The following is a 26,284-nucleotide window of genomic DNA, read 5'->3' as shown; positions in this document are numbered from 1 at the left end:
CTATGGCTTTAGCCATTCAGGTTGATCGGCGTTTGCGGGAGCGCAAATCTGTTCATCCTTTGGCGGTATTTTCTGAACAGAGACCTGAGTCTATGCAATGTGACCGAACTCTGACCAGAATTGAGCGACAAAGTCATAGACGTCAAAATGGGTTGTGCTTTTACTGTGGTGATTCTACTCATGTTATCTCAGCATGCTCTAAACGTATAAAAAAAATCGCTAAACCTGTCACCATTGGTACGATACAGCCTAAATTTATTTTGTCTGTTACTTTGATTTGTTCTTTGTAGTCCTACCCGGTTATGGCTTTTGTGGATTCGGGTGCTGCCCTGAATCTGATGGATTTGTCGTTTGCCAGGCGCTGTGGTTTTGTCCTGGAGCCTTTGGAATTTCCTATTCCTCTGAGGGGAATTGATGCTACGCCATTGGCTGAGAATAAGCCTCAGTATTGGACGCAAATGACCATGTGCATGACTCCCGTACATCAGGAGGTGATTCGTTTTCTCGTTCTGCATAATTTGCATGATGTTGTCGTTTTGGGTCTGCCATGGCTGCAGGCTCATAATCCAGTTTTAGATTGGAAAGCTATGTCTGTGTCAAGTTGGGGTTGTCAGGGAATTCATGGCGATACTCCGTTGGTGTCTATTGCTTCTTCCACTCCTTCTGAGGTCCCTGAGTTTTTGTCTGACTACCAGGATGTATTTAATGAGCCCAGGTCCAGTGCCCTGCCCCCTCATAGGGATTGTGACTGTGCTATAAATTTAATTCCTGGTAGTAAATTCCCTAAGGGACGACTTTTTAATTTGTCTATACCAGAGCATGCCGCGATGCGGAGTTATATAAAGGAGTCTTTGGAGAAGGGACATATTCGCCCATCCTCTTCCCCTCTTGGTGCAGGATTTTTTTTTTGTGGCCAAGAAGGACGGTTCTTTGAGACCTTGTATAGATTATCGTCTTCTGAATAAAATCACAGTCAAATTTCAGTATCCTTTGCCACTATTGTCTGATTTGTTTGCTCGGATTAAGGGGGCCAGTTGGTTCACTAAGATAGATCTCCCTGGTGCGTATAACCTTGTGCGCATTAAGCAGGGAGATGAATGGAAAACAGCATTTAATACGCCCGAAGGCCATTTTGAGTACTTGGTGATGCCTTTTGGACTCTAATGCTCCTTCTGTGTTTCAGTCCTTCATGCATGACATCTTCCGAGAATATCTGGATAAATTTATGATTGTTTATCTGGATGACATTTTGGTCTTTTCTGATGATTGGGAGTCCCATGTGAAGCAGGTCAGGATGGTGTTTCATGTCCTGCGTGCTAATGCTTTATTTGTGAAGGGCTCAAAATGCCTCTTCGGAGTACAGAAGGTCTCCTTTTTGGGTTTTATTTTTTCTCCTTCTACTGTGGAGATGGACCCAGTCAAGGTCCAGGCTATTCATGACTGGACTCAGCCTACGTCTGTTAAGAGTCTTCAGAAGTTCTTGGGTTTTGCTAATTTTTACCGTCGTTTCATCGCTAATTTTTCTAGCGTGGTTAAACCTTTGACGGATTTGACCAAGAAGGGTTCTGATGTGACTAATTGGTCTCCTGCGGCCGTGGAGGCCTTTCGGGAACTGAAGCACCGGTTTTCTTCAGCTCCAGTCTTATGTCAACCAGATGTCTCTCTCCCCTTCCAGGTCGAGGTTGATGCTTCTGAGATTGGAGCAGGGGCTGTTTTGTCGCAGAGAAGCTCTGATGGCTCTGTGATGAAGCCATGTGCTTTCTTTTCAAGAAAGTTTTCGCCTGCCGAGCGAAATTATGATGTTGGTAATCGGGAGTTGTTGGCTATGAAGTGGGCATTTGAGGAGTGGCGACATTGGCTCGAAGGAGCTAAACATCGTGTGGTGGTCTTGACTGATCACAAAAACCTGATTTACCTCGAATCTGCCAAGCGCCTGAATCCTAGACAGGCTCGTTGGTCGCTGTTTTTCTCCCGTTTCAACTTTGTGGTCTCATACCTGCCTGGTTCGAAGAACGTGAAGCCTGATGCACTTTCTAGGAGTTTTGTGCCTGACTCTCCGGGAGTTTCTGAGCCGGCTGGTATTCTCAGAGAGGGAGTGATTTTGTCTGCCATTTCCCCAGATTTGCGACAAGTGCTGCAGAAATTTCAGGTGGATAGATCTGACCGTTGTCCACCAGAGAGACTGTTTGTTCCGGATAGATGGACCAGCAGAGTTATTTCCGAGGTTCATTCTTCGGTGTTGGCGGGTCATCCTGGGATTTTTGGTGCCAGAGATTTGGTGGCTAGGTCCTTCTGGTGGCCTTCCTTGTCGCGGGATGTGCGTTCCTTTGTGCAGTCTTCTGGGATTTGTGCTCGGGCTAAGCCTTGCTGTTCTCGTGCCAGCGGTTTACTTTTGCCTTTGCCTGTCCCGAAGAGGCCTTGGACGCACATTTCCATGGATTTTATTTCGGATCTTCCAGTATCTCAGAAAATGTCTGTCATCTGGGTGGTGTGTGATCGTTTTTCCAAGATGGTCCATTTGGTGCCCTTGCCTAAGTTGCCTTCCTCCTCCGATTTGGTTCCTCTATTTTTTCAGAATGTGGTTCGCTTGCACGGCATTCCTGAAAATATTGTGTCTGATAGAGGATCCCAGTTTGTGTCCAGGTTTTGGCGGACTTTTGTGCTAAGATGGGCATTGATTTATCTTTTTCGTCGGCCTTCCATCCTCAGACTAATGGCCAAACCGAGCGAACTAATCAGACGTTGGAAACTTATTTGAGATGTTTTGTTTCTGCTGATCAGGATGATTGGGTGACTTTTTTGCCATTGGCCGAGTTTGCCCTTAATAATCGGGCTAGTTCTGCTACTTTGGTTTCGCCTTTTTTCTGCAATTCTGGTTTCCATCCTCGTTTTTCCTCGGGTCAGGTTGAGTCTTCTGACTGTCCTGGGGTGGATTCTGTGGTGGATAGGTTGCAGCAGATTTGGAACCATGTGGTGGACAATTTGAGGTTGTCACAGGAGAAGGCTCAGCGCTTTGCCAACCGCCACCGCGGTGTGGGTCCCCGACTTCGTGTTGGGGATTTGGTGTGGCTGTCTTCTCGGTATGTTCCTATGAAGGTCTCCTCTCCTAAATTCAAGCCTCGCTTCATCGGTCCTTATAAGATCTTGGAAATCCTTAATCCGGTGTCTTTTCGTTTAGATCTCCCAGCATCGTTTGCCATTCATAATGTGTTCCATAGGTCTTTGTTGCGGAGGTATGTGGTACCTGTGGTTCCTTCTGTTGACCCTCCTGCTCCGGTGCTGGTCGAGGGTGAATTGGAGTACGTGGTGGAGAAGATTTTGGATTCTCGTATCTCTAGACGGAGGCTTCAGTATTTGGTGAAGTGGAAGGGCTATGGTCAGGAGGATAATTTCTGGGTTGTCGCCTCTGATGTTCATGCGGCCGATTTGGTTCGTGCCTTCCACGCGGCTCATCCTGATCGCCCTGGGGGTCTTGATGAGGGTTCGGTGACCCCTCCTCAAGGGGGGGGTACTGTTGTGAACTCTATTTTTAGGCTCCCTCTAGTGGTCACAAGCGGTACTGTGTAGTGTTGTCTTCTGCAGGTTGGCTGCATCAGCTGGTTCGTTATCCTTGGTTCGTTTCCTATTTAACTCACCTGGATACTCAGTTCCTTGCCTGCTATCAATGTATTCAGTGCTCTTCAGATTCCTTGTGATTACCTTGCTCCCAGCCTCTCCAAGACAAGCTAAGTTTTTGTCCGTTCATTTTTTGATTATCAGCATTCATCATGTTTCTTGTCCAGCTTGCTAAGATGTGATCTCCTCGCTTGCTGGTTGCTCTAGGGGACTGAGTTTCTCCCCCCACACCGTTAGTTGGTGCGGGGGTTCTTGAAATCTCAGTGTGGATATTGTGTTAGGGTTTTTTACTGACCGCACAGACCCCTTACTATTTTCTGCTATCTAGTATTAGTGGGCCTCATTTGCTGAATCTGTTTTCACCCCTGTGTATGTGCCTTCCTCTTACCTCACCGTTATTATTTGTTGGGGGCTTCTATATCTTTGGGGATTATTTCTCTGGAGGCAAGAGAGGTCTTTCTTTCTCTCTAGGGGTAGTTAGTTCCTCAGGCTGGCTCGAGACGTCTAGGATTTTTTAGGCACGTTCACCGGCTACTTCTAGTGTGTTTGGATAGGTTCAGATTTGCGGTTAGTCCAGTTTGCCACCTCCCTAGAGCTTGTCCTATGTTTGTTACTTAGCTGGAGTAATTTGTGATCCTCAACCACTAAGGATCATAACAGAGGAGGGAGCGGGGGGCCGCCTCAGTGAGTCGGGGGGGAAAGGCAGCAGGCAGGGACGCCGGTGCTACAAACTTTAGGAAAGCTGATTTCAACAAATTAAGGGAAGAGCTTAATCAAGTAGACATGGACCATGTCATGGTAATCTGGGGATACCGAACATAAATGAGGCATGTTTAAGGAAATACTTCTAAAATCTTGTAGAAAACTTACACCCTCTGGTAATAAAATGTCAAAGAATAAAAAGAAACCATTATTGATAAGTAAAAAAGTTTAACAAGATAAAAACAGCGCATTCAAAATCCTGAAGACTTAGAATACAGGGATAGCATTTCAGGAGTATGAAGATGTAAATAAGAAATGTAAAAAAGAAATCAAGCTAGCAAAGTTATCTACAGATAAACAAATCTCCAGTGACATTAAAATAAATCCCCCAAAATTTTATAAATACATCAATGCCAAAAAGAAAAAAAAACAGATGGTATAATCATCTGTGTTCACTAGTTAAATTCTATACCAGGTATCTTTCAACAAGGCAAAAATCAAAGTTCACCACCTGATATAACACAAAAAGTACAGTAGTGTTCAAAATAATAGCAGTGTGTTCAAAAACATGAGTTAATCACAAATTTTTTATACTAGTTTTTATTTCCATGCATTGGGAACACGGCACCCTGTTTTATAATTCAAAACATGAAGAGAAATGTATATAATGTTTAACTACTTTACAGAAAATAACAAAAAATGAACATTGGGCTGTTCTAAAAGATAGCCGTGTCTGCATTTTTCTTTGCAAACTTACAATATGTACTATTTTTATTGAGAATTTAGAATTCCTGTGAATTACTAACCTAATATTTAGTTGTATACCTACCATTTTTTAGAACTGCTTCACATCTATGTTGCATAGAGTCCATAAACTTCTGCCACCTGTCAACTGTTATTTCAGCCCAGGATGCTTGGACTACATCCCACAATTTTTTTGGCATTTGTTGGCTTTGCCTCAGAAATTGAATTTTTTATGTCACACCACAAGTGTTCTATTGGATCAAGGTTCGGGGATTTTATTTTGCCCATTCTGCAAATTCAGCACGCTGATCTGGGTCATCCTCGTTGAGATGCCGCAGCAGATGGATTTTGTAAGGGTGCCATTTGTGAGTAGCTAATATCCGCCAAAGGGATGTTCGACTGATGCCAAATCGGCGCGCTGAATTTGCAGAATGGGCAAAACAAAAATTGGAACAGGACCTTCAGTTTTCACAGAACATTATGTTCAGTGATGAGGGAAACTTTTTTGGGTGGGCCATTTATATGGATACACCTAAATAACATGGGAATGGTGAGTTTTCTTGCATTGAAAGTTGGATCCAAAATGGCCAACTTCAAAATGCCATGGTCACCACCCATCTTGAAAAGTTTTCCCCCTCCCATATACTAATGTGCCACAAACAGGAAGTTGATATCACCAACCATTCCCATTTTATTTAGGTGTATCCATATAAATGACCCACCCTGTAGATAAATGTAGAGTAATCCTATTGCTGTATATTCATTAAATGGGACCATACTCGGGACTACAGAGCAAGAGAAGGACTTTGGTATTCTGGTTACAAGTAAGCTGAGCAGCAGTACTCAATGTCAAGCAGCAGCCGCAAATGCAAACACATTTTAGGATGTATAAAAAGAGATAAAACCCCACAATCACAATGTATTGTGTTACCCCTTTATAAGTCACTCGTGAAGGCACATCTAGAATATGGGATCCAGTTTTGGCCTCCACATTTTAAAAAGGATATTCAGAAGTTAGAGTCAGTTCAAAGGCTGGCAACTAGATTATTACATGGGATGGAAGGCCTCTCATATGATAAGAGATTGGAAAAGTTGGACTTGTTTAGCTTAGAAAAAAGATGCCTCAAAGGAGATCTCATTTACATGTATAAATATACGTGTGGCCAGTACAAAACAATGGCATATGACTTATTCTTTCCAAAGACCATACTAAGGACTAGGGGCCACTCATTCCGGGTGGAAGAAAGGGGATTTTGGCAGCTAAATAGGAAAGGGTTCTTTACAGTTAGAGCAGTCAGACTGTAGAATGCCCTGCTGCAAAAGGTAGTAATGTTAGACACTACAAGGGTATGTGCACGCGTTGAGGATTTGCTGCGGATCCGCAGCGTTTTTTGAGGTGCAGAAACGCTGCAGATCCGCAATTGATTTACAGTACAATGCAAATCAATGAGAAAAAAAAAATGCTGTGCACACTTTGCGGAAAATCCGCTGCGGAAACGCTGTGGATTAAAAGAAGTAGCATGTCACTTCTTTTTTGTGAATCTGCAGCGTTTTTGTACCCACTCCATTATAGAAAACCGCAGGGGTAAAAACCGCAGCAAATCTGCAAGAAAACCGCAGCAAAAACGCACAAAAAAACGCTGCGGAACCGCACAAAAAAACGCAGGTGCGTTTTCTGCCAGGAGAGACAGAATCTGCACCAAAAATTCCTAAGCCTAATCCGCAATGTGTGCACATAGCCTAACAGCTTTTAATAAAGGGCTGGATGATTTCCTCAATACACATAATATTGTGGGTTATAGTTAAAGTAGTAAAACAATATACAATTGGTGGAGAAATAATCTTAGCTCTTTACTTCTGCACTTATGTGGAGTAACCTGGAAAAATCAATGGATCCATTAATATTAAGGTCAGGGTGATGTCTTGCTTGTTTAAAGGGCCACTGTCACCCCCCCCAGCCGTTATAAACTAAAAGAGACACCTTGTGCAGCAGTAATGCTGCAGTCTAACAAGGTGGCTCTTTTAGTTTTTGATTCATTTATTACCTCAAAAAAGCGTTTTAAAAATTGGCCACACATACCAGATATTGTACCAGGAGGCGGTCCGAATCGTCCTGTATGAAGCTCCCAACTGCCGTCACTCTTCTCTTCAGAGGCGACGGTACCCGCCCCCTGAGCGCTGTTATCTTCTGAAATCCGGCGCCTGCGCTGTGCGTGCCTGCCTGGGGCCTGCGCGGTGTTCATTGTCAGTGCGGCCACACTGTTGCTGAATCCCCCGCCCCGCACTGTTATTCATTATGCACAGTGCGGGGCTGGGGTTCCTGGGCATGCGCACTGCGCTGTTTAGACGCTCCCCAGCTCCGACGCTCCCCCGCCTTCCCAGGAACCGTAGCCCCGCACTGTGCATAATGAATAACAGTGCGGGGCGGGGGATTCAGCAACAGTGTGGCCGCACTGACAAAGAACACTGCGCAGGCCCCAGGCAGGCACGCACAGCGCAAGCCCCGGATTTCAGAAGATAACAGCGCTCAGGGGGCGGGTACCATCGCCCCTGAAGAGAAGAGTGACGGCAGTTGGGAGATTCATACAGGACGCTTCGGACCGCCTCCAGGTACAATATCTGGTATGTGTGGCCAATTTTTAAAACGCTTTTTTGAGGTAATAAATGAATCAAAAACTAAAAGAGCCACCTTGTTAGACTGCAGCATTACTGCTGCACAAGGTGGCTCTTTTAGTTTATAACGGCTGGGGGGGGGTGACAGTGGCCCTTTAAGAAAGAAATCTCAGTCCCGATAGTGTAAGATTTTGGCTGACAAGTCATAGTGAATGTCCAGGAGGGAGTGGACGAGTTTGCACTCTATGTGCATGTTCCGAACCATACAGGGGAGTCAAAACTCCAACCCCAATCTTTGACTTCAACCAATTCTCAAAAAATTCAGTAAGAGAGAGGCACTCAACTTTCTCATGCACCCAAAAAATCCACAAATATCAATGTTGTGTCCCAACTTTTTTCCAGGTCGTCCATTTTGGCTAAAAGTGCTGCTATTTTTGTGTTGATTGCCCGCTCTCCTTCCTTGTGCCAGCCAGTTGATCTTTAATGGTACTGACTCTCCCCTACATAGTCCCTGTCCTGTCTTTCACTTTTTGTAGGTTATAGGGAATATTTGTCATATCTTCACTGAGACTACCCAACTGTAAAGTCATAGTAGATAAAGAGAACTTAGAGGGCACAACTAACAGGAAACATCTTTTAGAATGGGTTCCTCTGTAATCTGCAGCGTAATTTTGTTGAAAACTGTGTTGTATAATAGTAGGAGATATATTTCACTGTTAGCAAATTTGCGATTCTTTTTACTTTAAAACCGCATCATCTACATCTCCCGTCTCCTCTCCACTTCATTCAGCTGTCGGCGGTGCAGAGGCTGCAGGGGACACAACCTCCATCATGCGCAGGCTACCAAGTCTCTGTGCAGGATAACCGCTGCAGCCTGGTTGCTACCTCCTTCCTCCGGGACTCACTGGCTCCTGTTTTCTCCAGCACGTTGACGATCTAGTTTGCAGACTCGCTTCTCCCAACGCATTTTCACGACTTTTCCGAATCATTCTGTTACCAGGAAAAGGTATCTCTATGTGCACCAATGTATCTGGAACGTAGTTCATTACTTTCTGAGTAATCTTTGGGTCCTCTACAAGGGATTAGCCAGATGCTATGCAGGAGCTCATCCACTCTCGTCCTCTCACATGCTGCACTTGTCCATGCCCCCTTGTTTCTTCACAAATTTTTCTTCCTATACCCCCATAATGTCTCCTCACATATCACCCTCCACTCCCCACACAGTCTCCTCACACCCAACTTCCCATACAGTCTCCTTACAAACTCCACCAGCTTCCCATACTGTATCCTCACACATTCCCCCATCTCCATATTATCTCCTGGTCCAAACATTGTTTCTTCACACATTCTTCCCCCACTACTCCCCATACTGTCTTCCCACATATTTCCTCCTCCCCATACTGCCTCCTCAAACTCCTTCTCCCCCCTCCCTTCCTCTATACTGTTCCTTCACAAGATTGCCTATTACAAGAAATCCTCAGCTTCTTCAGCTCTACTGGAGCACTTACCGGGCTGACTTTCACCGCATGAGAATGACATCAGCAGCGTGATCAGCAGACCTAATCACCTGGGTGATGTTGCCCTGACATGGAAGTGCAGGCAGGCGGGGCTTTAATTTTACTTGGGCCTGAAAGACATAATCATAAGTCGACCCAATGATGCCCCTCTGCCGGCTGCACCCAGCACAAATGCCCCACAGCCCTCCCACCAGACATGCTCCTGCCCTACAGCATTCCCTCCCACACATGTTCCTGCCCTATAGCTGTAAACTATTCCTGTTAGTAACATTTTGTACAGCTGAAACTTTTAAGAATATTAAAAAAATGCAATATTAAAACATTTTAAATCTGCTGTATTCAGAGGAATGATGGAAGTGAGATTACAATAATAACAAAAGTCCATGAAAAATAATATTTCTGTACCATTCCATTTATGAATGTTTACTGCAACAGGAATACCTCTAGAAACCATGTCTTCAGTTTCCATTTAAGAGACATATGCATATTGGATGAGATTTCTTGGGGAAAACTCAAACTTGAATTTCCACAAAGGTAGTAGAAATTGGTGTCATATAATAATGCATCTGGATAACATCTGAATACGGTCCTAATTTATATCTATATTTCAGTTCTGCCTAAAATCCAATATGGGAATCCATTTCTTCTAGAAACAGTAGATGAATATTAATGTTACATTGGTATAATGTATAATATACATAAGTAGATATAGTTAAGTTAAATGATAATTTATTCAGCAGCAAAACAAAACATAACATTTTGAAATAAAGAAAAAAATCATACTAATATATGTACATATTTTATAAGAGCATGACTTGTAAATGAGAAATGCTAGCTTTTTATTTATGTAGTAGTGTACATCATAAAAATGATTTGTGCCCTATATAATATGCATATTCCTATGCAACACCACAAGAAAATGGTTTGAATGAATTGCATGTATCAAAGGTTTAATTGTTTGATTCAGCAAAACCCAAGAAGAGCGGCAATGTTGATAAGAGTTTATCTTACAAGCCAGGTTATTCTTCAGAAATAAACAGGTATTCAAAGCACTATTCACTTTAAAAAAAATACATAATATATAAATAAGATATTCTGGAAAATGTCCACAACACCCCCAATGTATATTCCAGTATCCATCTGTTAAGTACCTTTGTCAGGCTCAGGAGAAGTGTAGCTAAATGTGTAACAGATTAGATGGGTGATGCAAAGCACTTTACATAGGTGCCATTGTTTCTTATGCAGAGCTTATTTGTACACGTGATAAGCCAAATACGGCAAACTTCAATAATATGTGCAAATATGCAAAATGACATATTTGGTCAGGAACATTGCTATTGCAATTTAGCATTCTTCATCGTACCAATGAATTTTGGGGCTAAATTCAAACTCAACACCCCTTTAATGATATCACATCATCTAAGGAAAATCTAAAAAAAAGATCAAGAATTCCATATCTGTGGCAGTATTGTCTTACAGGACAAAAATTAAACCCAGTTTTTTAGAAAAATAATGGAAATAATGGAAAAGAAAAGGCCTATAGTACTCACAACTACTAAAAATGACATTTAGTAAGCCTAAACTAATAATAATTCATCTCACAGGCCAAGTCTTCATACAAACAATTATATTAAACTTAACAATGCATAAATTAAATATAAAAATACAGTAAAGAAAAGTGGATAATGTGCTGAAGGCATAAAACGTTATTTCCCTGCGTTCCCCACATTCCATTAAACTCCTCTTGTTCACAAATTTCAGTTCTTGTCAATTGGTTTCGACAAGTTTGTTTAGGGTAACAGCGACTTTTTGTATCATGTGCTTTAATTTCAGCCGTGCTTGATAGTCCAAGGCAGCTACGTTTAATGAATGTCTGAAATACACAAGCTGCTAGTATTCTCACATCTAGAGTGCAGGATTCCCAGTCCAAGCTTCATGGCAAATGAGCATAAGATCCAACTATATCTGATCAATAAAATGTACGCTTCCCTTGTTGGAAGTCCTTCTCAAAGAATGCTGTTGTACATCACCATTTGTGGTAGATGGTCTTCCGGGAAATTCTTGAAGTGGCATCTCACCATTCTGGAGCACGAAGGAAACACCATTTCTCTCCTTAAATACATTGCCTTAAAAATAGAGAATTTATAGGATCAGGTGGTTAAAAAAACTAAATACCAGGACTTCTGTTTTGTTCAATTTTTACAAAAGCATTTACGGTGTGTTTCATTTGTTTACTCCGTCAGAAGAAATGTCAGCTTTTCATTTCCCACTGGTGTGAACACTTTTTTAGGGCCTTGGCAGTGGGCACATGATGAACTGGCAGTGGGCACATCATAAACTGGCAGTGGGCACATGATGAACTGGCAGTGGGCACAAACTGGCAGTGGGCGCACCATGAACTGGCAGTGAGCGCACCATGAACTGGCAGTGGGCGCACCATGAACTGGCAGTGGGGGCACCATGAACTGGCAGTGGGGGCACCATGAACTGGCAGTGGGGGCACCATGAACTGGCAGTGGGCGCACCATGAACTGGCAGTGGGCGCACCATGAACTGGCATTGGGCGCACCATGAACTGGCAGTGGGCACATCATGAACTGGCAGTGGGCGCACCATGAACTGGCAGTGGGCGCACCATGAACTGGCATTGGGCGCACCATGAACTGGCAGTGGGCACATCATGACCTGGCAGTGGGCACATCATGAACTGGCAGTGGGCGCACCACGAACTGGCAGTGGGCGCACCACGAACTGGCAGTGGGCGCACCACGAACTGGCAGTGGGCGCACCACGAACTGGCAGTGGGCGCACCACGAACTGGCAGTGGGCGCACCATGAACTGGCAGTGGGCGCACCATGAACTGGCAGTGGGCGCACCATGAACTGGCAGTGGGCGCACCATGAACTGACAGTGGGCGCACCACGAACTGGCAGTGGGCGCACCATGAACTGGCAGTGGGCGCACCATGAACTGGCAGTGGGCGCACCATGAACTGGCAGTGGGCGCACCATGAACTGGCAGTGGGCGCACCATGAACTGGCAGTGGGCACATCATGCAGCTGCTGTGAGGCAGGTAAGTGTGTGTGTGTGGAGAGGTGAGGGGGTTGGCCGGCGCTGAATCGTCTTGCCCTAATGTCAGCAGATTTAGATGGCCAAATAACATTGGAAAGTTCTGCCTATTGTCCAGCCAAGTCTGCTGACATATCTGGCCAACCAATTTTAAAACATTTTCAAGCCAGAAAGAAAGCATACAAAGCTCACCGTTTCCATTGGGGTGCAGCGAGTACTCATTGGACACTAGTAATGTTGTAGAATTAGTATTACTGGATGACTGAATGGAGTTGCTTGAACTGCTGGATATTCCTTGTTTTGAAGTCTGTTTCCTTAATTTGTTTGTAGCTGTTTTACTCCAGTCTAAATGAAACACCAAAAAATGTAATTGACTTATATGCAACTATAATTATGCAGTTACAGGAGACATCACCAAACCAAAACAATTAATTTTTAAGGTCAAAACCCCAAACTGCTTATATAGGCATACAAGGGTCTGAAAGCTAAATCCATCTACACCTTTATATCTTCTATCTGTTGCTGCATTCCCAAAAAATCAGGGTTTTAATTTAAAGGGGTTATCTGGGCGTTTGGTTATTTTTTCGTATCGAGCTAAGAATTTACCAGAAGGTAGTTGCTAACTACATGTCTGTTGTTCCCTGCGATGATCTCTACTTGCTCAGGCGAGGACTTACTGGCTTCCTTTGACCTCGTGTGTCAACAGAGAAGCTCTTTCTTTTCTGTTCTTTGATGGGGCGTCACTACCAACATGATGCTGATTGACAGATGGTTCTCCTCAGGCAGTGGAGAGCTGGCTGTCAATAAGCATGACTTTGGCAGTGATGCCATGTCAACAGAGCGGAAGAGAAGAAGCAGCGCTTTCGAACTGACATCACCAGAAGCAAGAAAATAGAAAGCAGGAGCGGTCCATGACCATTCCCTCCTACACCAGCCTCTTTAGCTTGATTGATAGCTCACAATCTGTGTAATGCCAAATACACTGCAAAGAAATTAGATAGTGAGCCATCAATCAAGCTAATCTTGAGGAATATGTACAATATGTGAAATGTCTGTTTTCGACTGTCGACTATTGGAGACTAAAGGCACCCATATAGTGTTCTTCTGAAAAGGCCCTCTGCTTTTGTGTCATCCTCTGGAACACATTTATAGCTAATCCACTGCCAGGTCTCTTTACTTTTGTAAATTAGAATTTACCCCATCACGACATATATTTACATTATATGTTGTGTTCCTGACTGATGCGGGTTCCGACGCTGAGCCTGCATCTGTCCCCACACATGACAGCTGATTTAATCAGTTATCATGTGTCTTTACAGCCTAGGGTGGATCGCAGTGCTACCCATGGCTGTTAGCCAGTTAAATCCCACTGTCAATCTCTCTAAAAAAGGGATTGAGGGATGTCATGAGCTGCACTTACAGACACAGCTCAAAGCTAAAATTAATGTTGTGTCTGGAAAAAAAACAGACCCTTATACTAATTGTAAACAAAGTCTTTAAATGCACGATCTAGCTACAAATACCTCTGTATTGGTAAATCTAATGTTTAAGAAAGCCACAATAATGTCTTCACTGCTATGTCACTGACAGATTCACAGTTAGGGCACAGACAGATGGCCGTATTTCACGTGCAAAGATCCTATCACAATCCTAGGACTGATGGTCGGCTCTCCTGACCTGAGCATTACAGCTGCATAGAAATACATCACGCTGTCACGCTCAGGTCAGTAGAGGTGATGGGCCAGTCCGAGGATTGTGATGCGATCCCCGCATGACAACGACAATCGACTGTCTGTAGCCTTAAATTTGACGTTTCACCAGTTTGAGAATGTTAAACTGGCCACGCCATTGATTGGTGGCTGCAGAGCTGAATTAATTCTTCTTTATTTTTCAACTCCGTTGTGTAGATATTGGCTTGTAAAGATTAGATTCACATTTTTGCTGATAACAGGGGGACGTTTGCAGATGGTGTTCTCTGGGGACAGTTAATTTTCCCCTACTTGACATCAACCAATCATAAGCAGGAGGCATCATCCAGGGGAAGAAACAGAACATGACCCAAGAGAATACCACACCTAGTAACCTCTGTGTGACACATGTAATAACACACAGCTCAGCTCTCTTAACTGATTTCACTACTGGTATCTTCTGTAATTTCAAGCTGGGAAAGGGAGTAAAGCAGAGCTGTGTGTCATTACAAACATCTTCTGCAAATGCAGCTCTTATTCCATTTCAATGTCAGATGGGAGGAAGGTGGAGTAGAGCAGAACTGACACTGCCATGAGAATACAGCTGCAGATGCATAGGTGTTTGTTATGACATATAGCTCTGCTCTACTCCTCCTCCCACCACACTGACAGTGCCATGGGATGAGAGCTGCAGGGCTGTTTGTAACGACACATAGTTATAATCTACTGCCCTAGCTATTCACTGCAGGTTACTGAAGTGAAATCAGTGAGGAGAGCAGGGCTCTGTGTCATTACATGTCTCATATACAGAAATAGCAGGTCTGACCTTCTCTGAGGGAGTGTTCTTTTTCCCCCTGCATGACACCTCCTACTTTTATTGGTCAACTTCATGCAGGGGAAAATGTATATACCCCCAGAAACTAATCTCTGCTAAATAACCTCTGCTTGGTCTTAGTGGAAATTAGAATCTAAATTTTACAAGTTAACATCTCTGCAATGGAGATGAGAAATTAAAGAATAAAAACCATGTTTTATTCCATGATGTGGAATAAACTTGATAAACAACTTGATAAAATTGGTTAATGGTCCTCTTTAGCTCATTCTGTGGTCTGCTATGTACTGTAATACATAGACTTTTAATGAAATCCTATTGTAAACATGCCTTTTAGCCAGAAAATATATGCATTTTCATAAAAAAAAAATCTACAAACATGTCAATGTTGTTTAAAGAAACACACATGCTATACATAGTAGCTAGTATTAAAGTGGATGCAATTAGCATGTTCATTAAAAGCATTACCTGAATTTTCAGCCAGCCTTAATTTTCCACAGCAAAGATAACGCCTCCACTGCTTGCGGACATTTTCCTTTGCTACACAGTAAAAGAAAAATATGAAGAATCCTAGAAGAGAAACATACATATTAATTCTTGTTGCACTTATAGCAGCAAAATATTTTCAAGTGCTGTACCCAGATTGTAATAATTCACACTGGAGCTATTGTCAATTTTTTTTTGTTGTATGTGGAAGGAAACTGAGGTACTAAGGATTATGTCTCATTGACCATGTTGTCCGATCAGAGGGCAGCATATTATAGAGCAGGAGAAGCCGAGCAGATTGATGGATAATATTGTATAAAAAAGATTCAGTAAAACTTGTAATTCATACATTTAAACATTTGCTCATTCTAAGATTAAGAGTCCGGTGGGCCGTCTTATTAATGACAGCTTTCCTATAGAAATATATAGGAAGAAGGACAAAAAGATAACCGATCATAAAAGCCCAGTATAAACACATTTATTAAAATCTAATTAATCTTTATTAAGGATTATGAAAGCAAGCATAAGAATACAAGAAATACATAAATAAAGGGGTGCACACCCAGAATTAGTAAAAAACATGGGGAGTTTATTATACAAAATGGTATTATGTCAGTACTTGTATAAATACATATGTTACGTATTTATACAAGTCCTGGCATTATACCATTATGTATAATTGACTCCCCATGAAACAATGTTTTTTACTACATTCTGGGTTTGCACCCCTGTATTCATGTATTTTTTGTATTCTTATAGTTGCTTTCATAATCCTTAATAAAGGTTAATTATATTTGAATAAATTTGTTTATACTGGGCTGAATTAAGGCTCAGCCAGCCTTAATTTTCCACAGCAAAGATAACGCCTCCACTGCTTGCGGACATTTTCCTATGCTACACAGTAGAAGAAAAATATGAAGAATCCTAGAAAAGTATAATAATGGGTAATTATAATTATAAATTATTATTAATGTTTATTATTATTAAGTTATTTTAATTAAAACAAATTAATTTAAATAATAAAATTAAAATAAATTAAAGTTATCAAATTATTATTCTTATTAATTATAAATTATTGTTAATGGGTTAATAATGGGTAATTATATTTTAATATATTTTTGCTTATACTGGGCTTTTATGGTCGGTCAGTTTCTCGTCCTTATACTGACTCTCCGTATTATTGCCATCACTGTCCTGTGCATCACTTGGTGTGGAATTATTTCTATACACTTATTCGCCTCATTAATTATGTCACACCCATATGTCGATTTCCTTGCCCCTCCATTCCTATAAAAATACTTACAGAGATTACATAAAACCATTGCCCACTGGAGTCTTAAATCCAGAATGTGCAGGAATTACCGTGGAAACATTTCCAATCTCTATACCATGCTGCCTGCTGATTGATCTGCATGTTCAATGTAACAATTCTTTTTTTAAAGGTACAGAATTATTCAAATAAAGAAAAACAGCTGCATCAAAATAAAAAATAAAAATTGTGTAAGATTTTGGTGTGGACAATTCTGGAGAGCTAGTGGATGATCGCTCTATAGGAGTGCGGTGCTTCCATGTTATGTATTGGGGTTACAGAGGCACCCACACAGCAGACAATCTATCATTTCAACACGTCAGACATCACAAAAGGACTGACCTTGTAAACTGTTGAATATAGTAAAAAGGTACATCATAGCTGTTCTCCCAGGGCCAAATGAAAAGAAGCCCAACCCCCATGTGATGCCAAGGAGAAAAGTAATGCCGGCCACACTGCGCAGGTCTTGGAAGGTGGTCTTCCTCTGGTAGCCCAGCTGTTTCTGCTTCTTGATGCGACACAGCTGTATAAGGACCACAACGAACATGCTGACGTTCAACAGGAAGATTATACCAAAATAGCCAACTATTGTGATCCAGAATACAATGTCATTCACCCAGCAGCTGTAAAGAGGAAAGATATAGAAGTAAACCGTCTATTACAGAGAAATATCACTGAGAACACAAACGTACAAAAATGCTGTTAGCAAGAAATTCTCATTTATGAAGAATATCAGTGAAAGCAGAAGTACAAAACTGCATAATTTTATGTGACTCATTGTATTACTGGTCTGCCACTTTGGATAACTCATTCTGACATGCTCTTTTATTTGCACAATTTAGAAAGGAAGATTTTGACTTATTACTATATTAGAATTCAAAAGGACAAACAATACAAAAGCAAGTATGTGCTCCCCTTGGATTGCCTATTACTCATGTTACAGGAGGAAGAACAAACCAATTGGAATAATAAAGAATTGCGCATGTCCGGTTATTGCTTTTAAATACTTATTAAAGTCCCCTTTACTGTCCTTTCTGATTTACTCAGAACATCCACATAAAGTGGTCCTCCAGGCAGTAACAGTAGTATCTAGACACAGGCATTTCTTTTTAAAATTACTGCAATTGAAAACTTGTTTCATTTTGCTTGATATCATAGAGAAATGTAATATATTTGTGGGACAACCCTTTTAAATGCAAAAGATAAGAAATGAGACATTAAATAATTTATGTTCTCATTTTTTTCTATTCGGATTTGTTTTCTCGTTTTCTCAATTTTGACGTTCATAGATGTGGTCTACCTATGATGTCAATTACAGGCCGCCCTCATCTTTTTAAGTGGGAGAACTTGCACAATTGGTGGCTGACTAAATACTTTTTTCCCCCACTGTATAGAGTCATTACAAACAGAGTGATCTATTTCAAGTGTTTGTTTCTGTTAATGTTGAGGATTATGGCTTACAGCCAATGAAAACACAAAAGTCATTATCTCAGTAAATTAGAATACTTTACAACACCAGCTTGAAAAATTATTTTGAAATCCAAAATGTTGGCCTACTGACATGTACAGTATGTTCAGTAAATGCTCTCAATACTTGGTCGGGGCTCCTTTTGAATCAATTACTGCATCAATGTGGTGTGGCATGGAGGCGATCAGCCTGTGGCACTGCTGAGGTGTTATGGAAGCCCAGCTAGCTTTGATAGCAGCCTTCAGCTCGTCTGCATTGTTGGGTCTGGTGTCTCTCACCTTCCTCTTGACAATACCCAATAGATTCCCTATGGGGTTAAAGTCAGGCGACTTTGCTGGCCAATCAAGCACAGTAATACTGTTCCTTTAAACCAGGTATTGGTACTTTTGGCAGTGTGGACGGTGCCAAGTCCTGCTCTAGAATGAAATTTCCATCTCCAAAAAGCTTGTCGGCAGAGGGAAGCATGAAGTGCTCTAAAATTTCCTGGTAGACGGCTGTGCTGACTTTGGTCTTGATAAAACACAGTGGACCTAAACCAGCAGATGACATGGCTCCTCAAACCATCACTGACTGTGGAAACTTCACACTAGACCTCAAGCAGCTTGGTTTGAGGCCTCTCCACTCTTCCTCCAGACTCTGGGACCTTGATTTCCAAATGAAATGCAAAATGTACTTTCATCTGAAAACAACAACTTGGACCAGTGAGCAACAGTCCAGTTCTTTTTTTTCCTTGGCCCAGGTAAGATGGTTCTGTCGTTGTCTATTGGTCAAGAGTGGCTTGACACAAGGAATGCAACATTTGTAGCCCATGTCCTGGATACATCTGTGTGTGGTGGCTATTGAAGCAATGACTCCAGCAGCAGTCCACTCCTTGTGAATCTCCCCCGAAGTTTTGATAGGCTTTTCTTAACAATTCCTTCAAGGCTGCTGTTATCCCAGTTGCTTGTGCACCTTTTCCTACCACACTTTTTCCTTCCACTCAACTTTCCATTAATATGCTTGTATACAGCACTCTCAACAGCCAGCTTCTTTAGCAATGAGATTTTGTGGCTTAGCCTTCTTGTGGAGTGTGTCAAAGACTGCCTTCTGGACATCTGTCAAGTCAGCAGTCTTCTCCATGATTGTGGAGCCTACTGAAACAGACTAAGGAACCTTTTTTAAATGCTTAGGAAGCCTTTGCAGGGTTTTTTTTGTTAATTATTCTAACTTACTGAGACAATGACTTTTGGGTTTTCATTGGCTGTAAGCCATAATCATCAATATTAACAGAAATAAACACTTGAAATAGATCACTCTAATGACTCTAACTTTTTGTATTGAAGAACTGAAATAAATTAACTTTTTGATGATATTCTAATTTTGTGAGACACACTTGCATTTCTAACTGGTACATGACGTCTGCACATTTTTTTTTGCCATCACTATATTTAAAAGTTTTACCTCAATATGAGCCAATTGGCATCTGACTAAGGGGGTATTTGTCTTTATCTAGATCAACAAAATAGGAATATAGGTAGAATGCAATGGACCTGTGCATTTTTATAAAGAAGTTGTCTTGTCTTATTTAAAAGGCTAAAATTGCAAAGTGATTGTAAGTGACTGTAAAAACATGCAACTTTGCAATTTGCTTATTAATAAAAATTCTCCTTTTCTCAAGAACAGAGGTTTTTCAATTCTATAGTTTCCAGCTCATTGCCTAGGTTACCGACCACTACAAAGCTGCCTGTGATAGCAGCTGCCTGAAGATAGAACATGGGACAAATCTCTAAATAACGCGGAAACTATGGAATACTTTCACACACGCCTGTTCTTATGCATTTCTGTTATTACAGAAGCTAGATGTTAACATAAATCCAAAAAAGTCGATAAGTTCCAGCATGTGGTGTCAAACAGTTAAATCCTTTATTCAGTAATTATTAAAAGCATATACAGCCATTTGCTGCCATCATAAACAGAGTCTGTGTGCTAGAGAGGTGTTCACCTTTACATTAAATTGCATGAGCAGCTAAATTAAAACATGCTTATATCAACTTACAAGTAATCTGTCGATCCATTCGGATATTTTCCACTTATTTTCAGAAAATACAAGTCTTTGTTGACTGCAAGTATTATTGCCACAACTACAGCAGGAGCTCCTGGTATGAGACAAAGCATAAATGGTAGAACAAAATTAAGACTGCTCCAATCACAATATACATAGTATGATGATAGTATGTAAGCCCACAGAAAAAAACTGGAGAAAAAATGATCCAATAAATAAAAAATGTGAAATTTTAATGAAAACCTATTAAAAGTCCAAAATAATTAAAACCACAAGAAGAAATCCAGATGTACATGGTCACATACATCTGGTTTTCTTGTAGTTTTAATTATTTTGGACTTTTAATAGGTTTTTGTTAAAATTTGTCGTTTTTAATTCATTAAATCCCCTTTTTCTCAATTTCTTTTGCACTTTATAAGTAATTATAGTATGATTATAAGCAATGAGTTTATTCTACCGTGACTGTCTCAGAAGAAGACTGATTGTTTGAATTAATTTTTTGCATTAAAGGGGACAAGTTAGTCAATTCTTGCTACCCAAACCACAAGCAGCATGAATAAGAAGCTGGCTGGATGATGGCAGAGAAAACCCGACCAGGCTGCAATAGTGAAGCCAATCTATGATTCAGGCTGCCTGTTGTTTGCACAATATGAATCAGCTGACAGCTTCCATTTAAATGTATTTTTAAAATATATACAGCTCTGGCAAAAATTAAGAGACCACCACAAAATGTTCAGTTTGTCTGATCTTTCTCTTTATAGGTATATTTTTTAGTAAAATGTAAATTGTTCTTTTATTCTATAAACTTCTGACAACGTCTCTGAAGTTCCAAGCAATAAATTTAGTATTTTATTCTGACAAAGAAAAATGGTCAAAATAAAAAAAACAGTGCTTTCAGACCTCAAATAATGCAAAGAAAACAAGTTCATAATCATTTAGAAACAACAATACTAATGTTTTACCTCAGGAAGAGTTCAGAAATCAATATTTTGTGGAATAACCATGATTTTTAATCACAGCTTTCATGCGTCTTGGCATGTTTTCCACCAGCCTGTCACACTGCTTCTGGCACAAAAATTTAAGCAGTTCTTCTTTGTTTGATGGTTTGTGATTATCCATCATCCTCTTGATTACATTCCTGAGGTTTTCAATGGGGTTCAGGTCTGGAGATTGGGCTGTCCATGACAGGGTTTTGATGTGGTGGTCTCATAATTTTTGCCAGAGCTGTATATTGATCTGCTGTGGCTTACTGATTGGCATGTAACTCAGTGGCAGGTCATGCGAAGTAGCCTCAACTATAAAATCTGACTACATTATACGTACCCCATCCAATAATGCAGAACTTTAAGATGTATTTTCGTACGTAAGTATTAAAGACTTTCACAAGAGACAGATACATGTGGAAAGCTTCAAGGCCCATCCAGGTAATAGACACCAATACAAAATAATGCAAAAATGCAGCAACAGAGATACAGAGTCCAGGAATGTCCTCGTACAGCGCAATCCAAGGATTTAGAAGGAATGTCAGGTTTAGGCAAACCAGGGCAGCACAAAGTTGAATTAAGATTTTAGAAGGGTAATCCCTCCGTATTTTCCTAAAGTAAAGACAAAAAGTAAAAATACAACTAATACTTCTAATATATGCCATAAATAACTATTTTTAATTCTAATTACTAAAGCAAATGTGATTAAAAATAAGGCCACGCTCACACGTTCAATATTTGGTCAGTATTTTACATCAGTATTTGTAAGCCAAAACCAGCAGTCATACTGTATATTGAGGATCACTGACCATAGGACCCTTAGTCTGATTAACACCCCTTTCCCTGCCCTCCTACCCTTGTGACTCCTCCACTGTTCTCTCCTTCTCTTGCTTCTATCTGTTTCTTTCTTGGCTTAGATTTTATACTTGGTTGATGTTATAAAGAAACTCCACAAAGAAACTTTACATAAAAAAAAAAAAACAGGAGTGAGTGAAAAATACAGAAGTGGTGACATGTTTCTATTATACAGTATTTTTCGGACTATAAGACACACCTAGGTTTCAGAGGAGGAAAACAGAAAAAAATTGAAGCAAAAAATGTGGTCATACCATCTTGGTATGCATGGCTCCCTCATCCCTATCCTGGTATACATGGCCCCTTCATCCCTATCCTGGTATGCATGGCCCCCTCCCAATCCTGGTATGCAGGGCCCCCATCCCCATCAGAAAAACATAGAAAAAAAAATATATAAACCATTTTACTTACCTTCCCTGTGCTCCATCGCAGCGTCCTCTTCTGATGCCAGCATCTGATTTTAGCTCGTAAGCAGAACATGGCAATGATGTCATGCGCTGCTGAAACGCCGAAGACAGCTACTGGAATACTCACTGCTTCTCACGCCTGTGACTATAGAAATGGAGAGCAGTGAATATTTATTTGACTTTAATAGCAGGCACACTTTTAGCTGCAGCCGCCAGTTTCCTGCAGCTGCTGGGGGAAAACGTGCCCACTATTAAAGAGAATGAATATTCACTGCTCTCCACTCCCATGGGACTTTAGAGCAGTGAATATTTATTCTGTTTAATAGGGGGCCCAAGGGATCACCGAGCAGCAGCAGGAAGCCAGCGGCTGCAGCTACCACTGCCCGCTATTAAAGAGAATGAATATTCACTGCTGTCCATGACCATGGGACTGGAGAGCAGTGAATATTTATTCTGTTTAATAGTGGGCCCACGTGATCACCGAGCAGCTGCAGGAAGCCAGCGGCTGCAGCTAACACTGCCCGCTATTAACCATGACCATGGAAGTGGAGAGCAGTGCCTATTCATTCTCTTTAATAGCAGGGACACGTGACAGCCCAGCAGCCACAGGAAGCCAGTGGCTGCTGCTAATGTGCCCGCTATTAAAGTGAAATGCATATTCACTGCTCCACACGCCTATTGTCCCTCTCGCATCTTGGCGGCGGCTTCAGTGCATGGAGATGGAAGGAACTATGGGCGTGGAGAGCAGTGAATTCATTTCTCTTAAGCAGCGGGCACAGGGATAAGCCGCAACAGCCGGGTCCTGCCTCCTGTGACCCACTGCTCCGCCGCTGCTGCTCCTCCACCTCCCCACCCACAGCAGGTACATTGGGAATGTAAGACGCACCCCCCACTTTCCTCCAAATTTTTTGAGGAAAAAAGTGCATCTTATAGTCCGAAAAATACGGTACCTGTCAGCTCATTGTTCCGCTCCTGGTTTTGGCTTACAGATATTGATGTAAAATACTGCCCAAATACTGAATATGTGAATGTGGCCTAAGACTTGACAGGTACGTGCACTTCATGGACAATCCAGTGATTTTGATGGGGACAATGCAATGCTTTATTTCCTGGGAACTGGGAAGGAATTTAACCGGTTTCTTGGGGAATTACATTGTGTGCACAATTATTAGGCAATTTGTATTTTTGATGATTAATTTTATTATTGAACTACAGTCCTGTCAGTTAGTTAGAATATCTATGTGTGTAGAATTATTGGGCAACGATTAGTGTACATAATTATTATGCAACTAAAGGAAAAATGTACACTTTCCCATCTCAATTGTTTATTTTCGTCTGTTAAAGTGTGAATAATAACTAAACAACTAAAAATGTGCAAAACTACATTTCTGACATTTCAAAAAATATATTAGTGACCAATATAGTCCCCCTTGTGTTCAATAACATTCATAAGCCGTCCATCAACGGACCCTGACTACCACTGCTTGAAGAAAGTTTCTTCTAATAACTGGCAGTAGGTTTAGGAATTGATTTTGAGTCCATCTTCAACCCAAAAGAGGTCCAACTAACTCTAGATCATCAATTCAAGTTTATACAGCTTGGAGTTGGATAATGTACATAAAAATGATGATTTGGTCAAAATACTCACTTGCCTGATAATTGTGCACAGTGCATAGTCATCCTCTGCAGATCATGACAGCGGGCCATTCTGTGATGAGGTTATTTTGCAGAGACTGCGCTAAGTAAGAAATGTTGAAAGTGGACAACCCATACTGAAGAATGGGAGCAATTCATTTTTTAGGGTGGAGTATTTATGAGGGACATAAACTGGCACCTTCAATGTATGTGCCATTAACAAACACAGAAGAGGGGACAGCCTGGTATGATGGTGCACTGTGTTCTTCCAATGAAGCCAATTTAATATGCATGCTGTGTAGTAGTCCTGATTCCTACAGTATACCAATGCTCAGAGGTATTTCTTGCTGTTATTAGATTATGCTCAGAAATGATCTGGTGAATATGGTTGGTGAAAGCAGAAAGATCGGAAGACAAGTTAAAATAATACATGGGAAAATGGTTACATACTCAAACGCTATGTAGGTTACGAGTGTCACAGAGAGGAATATTGCAGAAAGACCACATCCAATATACGTGATAAAGGTCAAAACCAACAGATCTTCTGGATTTTGTTGCTCATTGGGTGACACATTCTAAAAGACAGTAAAGATCAAATTAAAACAAGCAAACCAATTATTCAATTCCGTCATTTCGATAATAATAAAACGCACATTATTAAAGTAAATCTGTCACCAGGTTTTTGCTGCCTGATCTGAAGGCAACACAAAATATAGAGAAACAGACCCGGATTCCAGTAATTTGTCCCTTACTGCGCTTCTTGCTGTAATTTTCATAAAACACTTATCTAATGCCTTAAAACATTCTCTCTCTCATTATTCTGGCTTTTGAAAAATATTAATAAATATGGTAATTCTAACTGACCTAAAACGGGAAAGGTTTATTCTGATTTCATGTCAGATATTGAGAAAAATATGCATATGTGTCTTTTTATACAGTGTATGTAAACTTCTGGTTTCAACTATAGCTATAAGAGATTTCCAAAGCATTACATATATAACTATAAAAACTTTCACTCTTGATTAAATATGATGGTTTAATGCAATTGATGCTGTGCAGCCTTAAATGAGCAATATTCACATAAGAGTATTCAAACGTCTGGCACTGCCACTCCATTGGACCCTGTCTGTTTTGCATTGTTGTCATAATGTCCATGTGACCTCTGCAGCCAATCACTGGCCACAGTGGTGCTGTACATATAAGCATCAACATTGAGGCCATTGATTGGGTGCACATGGACAATGGATAGGACATCATCTCTGCAGGACAGGTAGGGACCACTGGAGTGAGTGGCAGAGCTGAGGGTGTGAGTAGGTGAGTACTGTTTATTTTATTTTTAATATATTTACTGCTCTTTGCCCATTTTTTTTTTAAATCCTGGACAACTCCAGGATTAACCTTTAAAAGTTTTTGTCCCACAGACGCAATCTGTTTTATAATTAGCACCCCTACGACACCTATGGCAAACTGTTTCTGTCGGGGCCTTCAACTACGCACAAGTTGAACTTTTTATCACTGACCCACATAAGAATGTAAGCGGGAGTAGCAGCTTCTGACTCATTGTTTTGTTTGATGCCACAAGTTAAAGACTTATCAGCTTTCCTGACTTGTCTGCTTTAGTAAATACTTGTGTTCCCAATGAACTAACAATGCTGAGGGATCGTATCAATTGACTCTGCATTGTTCTGTTCCGAAGTTATTCCTGCTGAAAAAATTATGAATAAGTTGACAACGGCATATTACTAGTTGGCGGTGTGTTCTTGCACACTGACGTTGTCCAATCAAGGCCGATAGGGCATCAGCCAGGCCTTTCTCTTGCTGACAGATTTTCTGTTATACAGTCAGATTAGTAATAATGTCATTTCTTACCAACAATATTGCAAAGCTGGTTAGATGATTACATTTACAGACTGTTTCATTTTGTGTTGTGTTAGCAACTATGCAGCCATAAGATGACCAGCCGCCAATTCCATCTGTTGAGCAAAGAGAATTAATTGCTTTAATTGGCAGCATGAGGATCAAAGTACTGAAAATATATTTCATATCATGTTGTATATAAAAGTGTTAGGAAATTAGTAATGAGAGTGAAACACGTAACTCAAGATTGGTACAAGGTAAAGATGATTTTCGACCCAAATGAAAAAAAAAATCAAAAAAGTCCAAAATTAGAGACGCGTCATCATATTTGTTGTCATCCCTTAGAATATGCTTTTTGGCAACTGATAGTAAAACTGTCATACATTGATTAAAGGGCTTGTCCAATTTACTGTAACAGATGGGTTGAGAAGAAGATTTTGTGACACTTACTAAATATATAAG

General features: G+C 40.9%; 1 protein-coding gene across 3 annotated transcripts in view; it reads right to left on the bottom strand.

Annotated features, from left to right (window-relative positions):
• Positions 1 to 9,903: 9,903 nt before the first annotated feature.
• The window catches only part of ADGRG2 (adhesion G protein-coupled receptor G2), a 225,666-nt gene continuing 209,285 nt past the window's right edge, over positions 9,904 to 26,284 (bottom strand). For all 3 annotated transcript variants that reach the window (XM_077294653.1, XM_077294652.1, XM_077294651.1), the window contains 8 exons: positions 25,835 to 25,938; positions 24,416 to 24,540; positions 21,409 to 21,680; positions 20,080 to 20,179; positions 16,919 to 17,199; positions 15,250 to 15,351; positions 12,454 to 12,606; positions 9,904 to 11,317 (listed from right to left, as the gene is read on the bottom strand). In XM_077294653.1, the coding sequence (XP_077150768.1) occupies positions 11,151 to 11,317; positions 12,454 to 12,606; positions 15,250 to 15,351; positions 16,919 to 17,199; positions 20,080 to 20,179; positions 21,409 to 21,680; positions 24,416 to 24,540; positions 25,835 to 25,938 (1,304 nt within the window). In that variant the 3' untranslated portion in view covers positions 9,904 to 11,150. The remainder of the gene's footprint in view (positions 11,318 to 12,453; positions 12,607 to 15,249; positions 15,352 to 16,918; positions 17,200 to 20,079; positions 20,180 to 21,408; positions 21,681 to 24,415; positions 24,541 to 25,834; positions 25,939 to 26,284) is intronic.

This window comes from Ranitomeya variabilis, chromosome 3 (genome assembly GCF_051348905.1).
Source record: "Ranitomeya variabilis isolate aRanVar5 chromosome 3, aRanVar5.hap1, whole genome shotgun sequence".
Lineage (NCBI taxonomy): Eukaryota > Metazoa > Chordata > Amphibia > Anura > Dendrobatidae > Ranitomeya > Ranitomeya variabilis.
The sequence above is the reverse complement of the archived record's forward strand: the minus strand, read 5'-3'. Positions and strand labels throughout refer to the sequence as shown.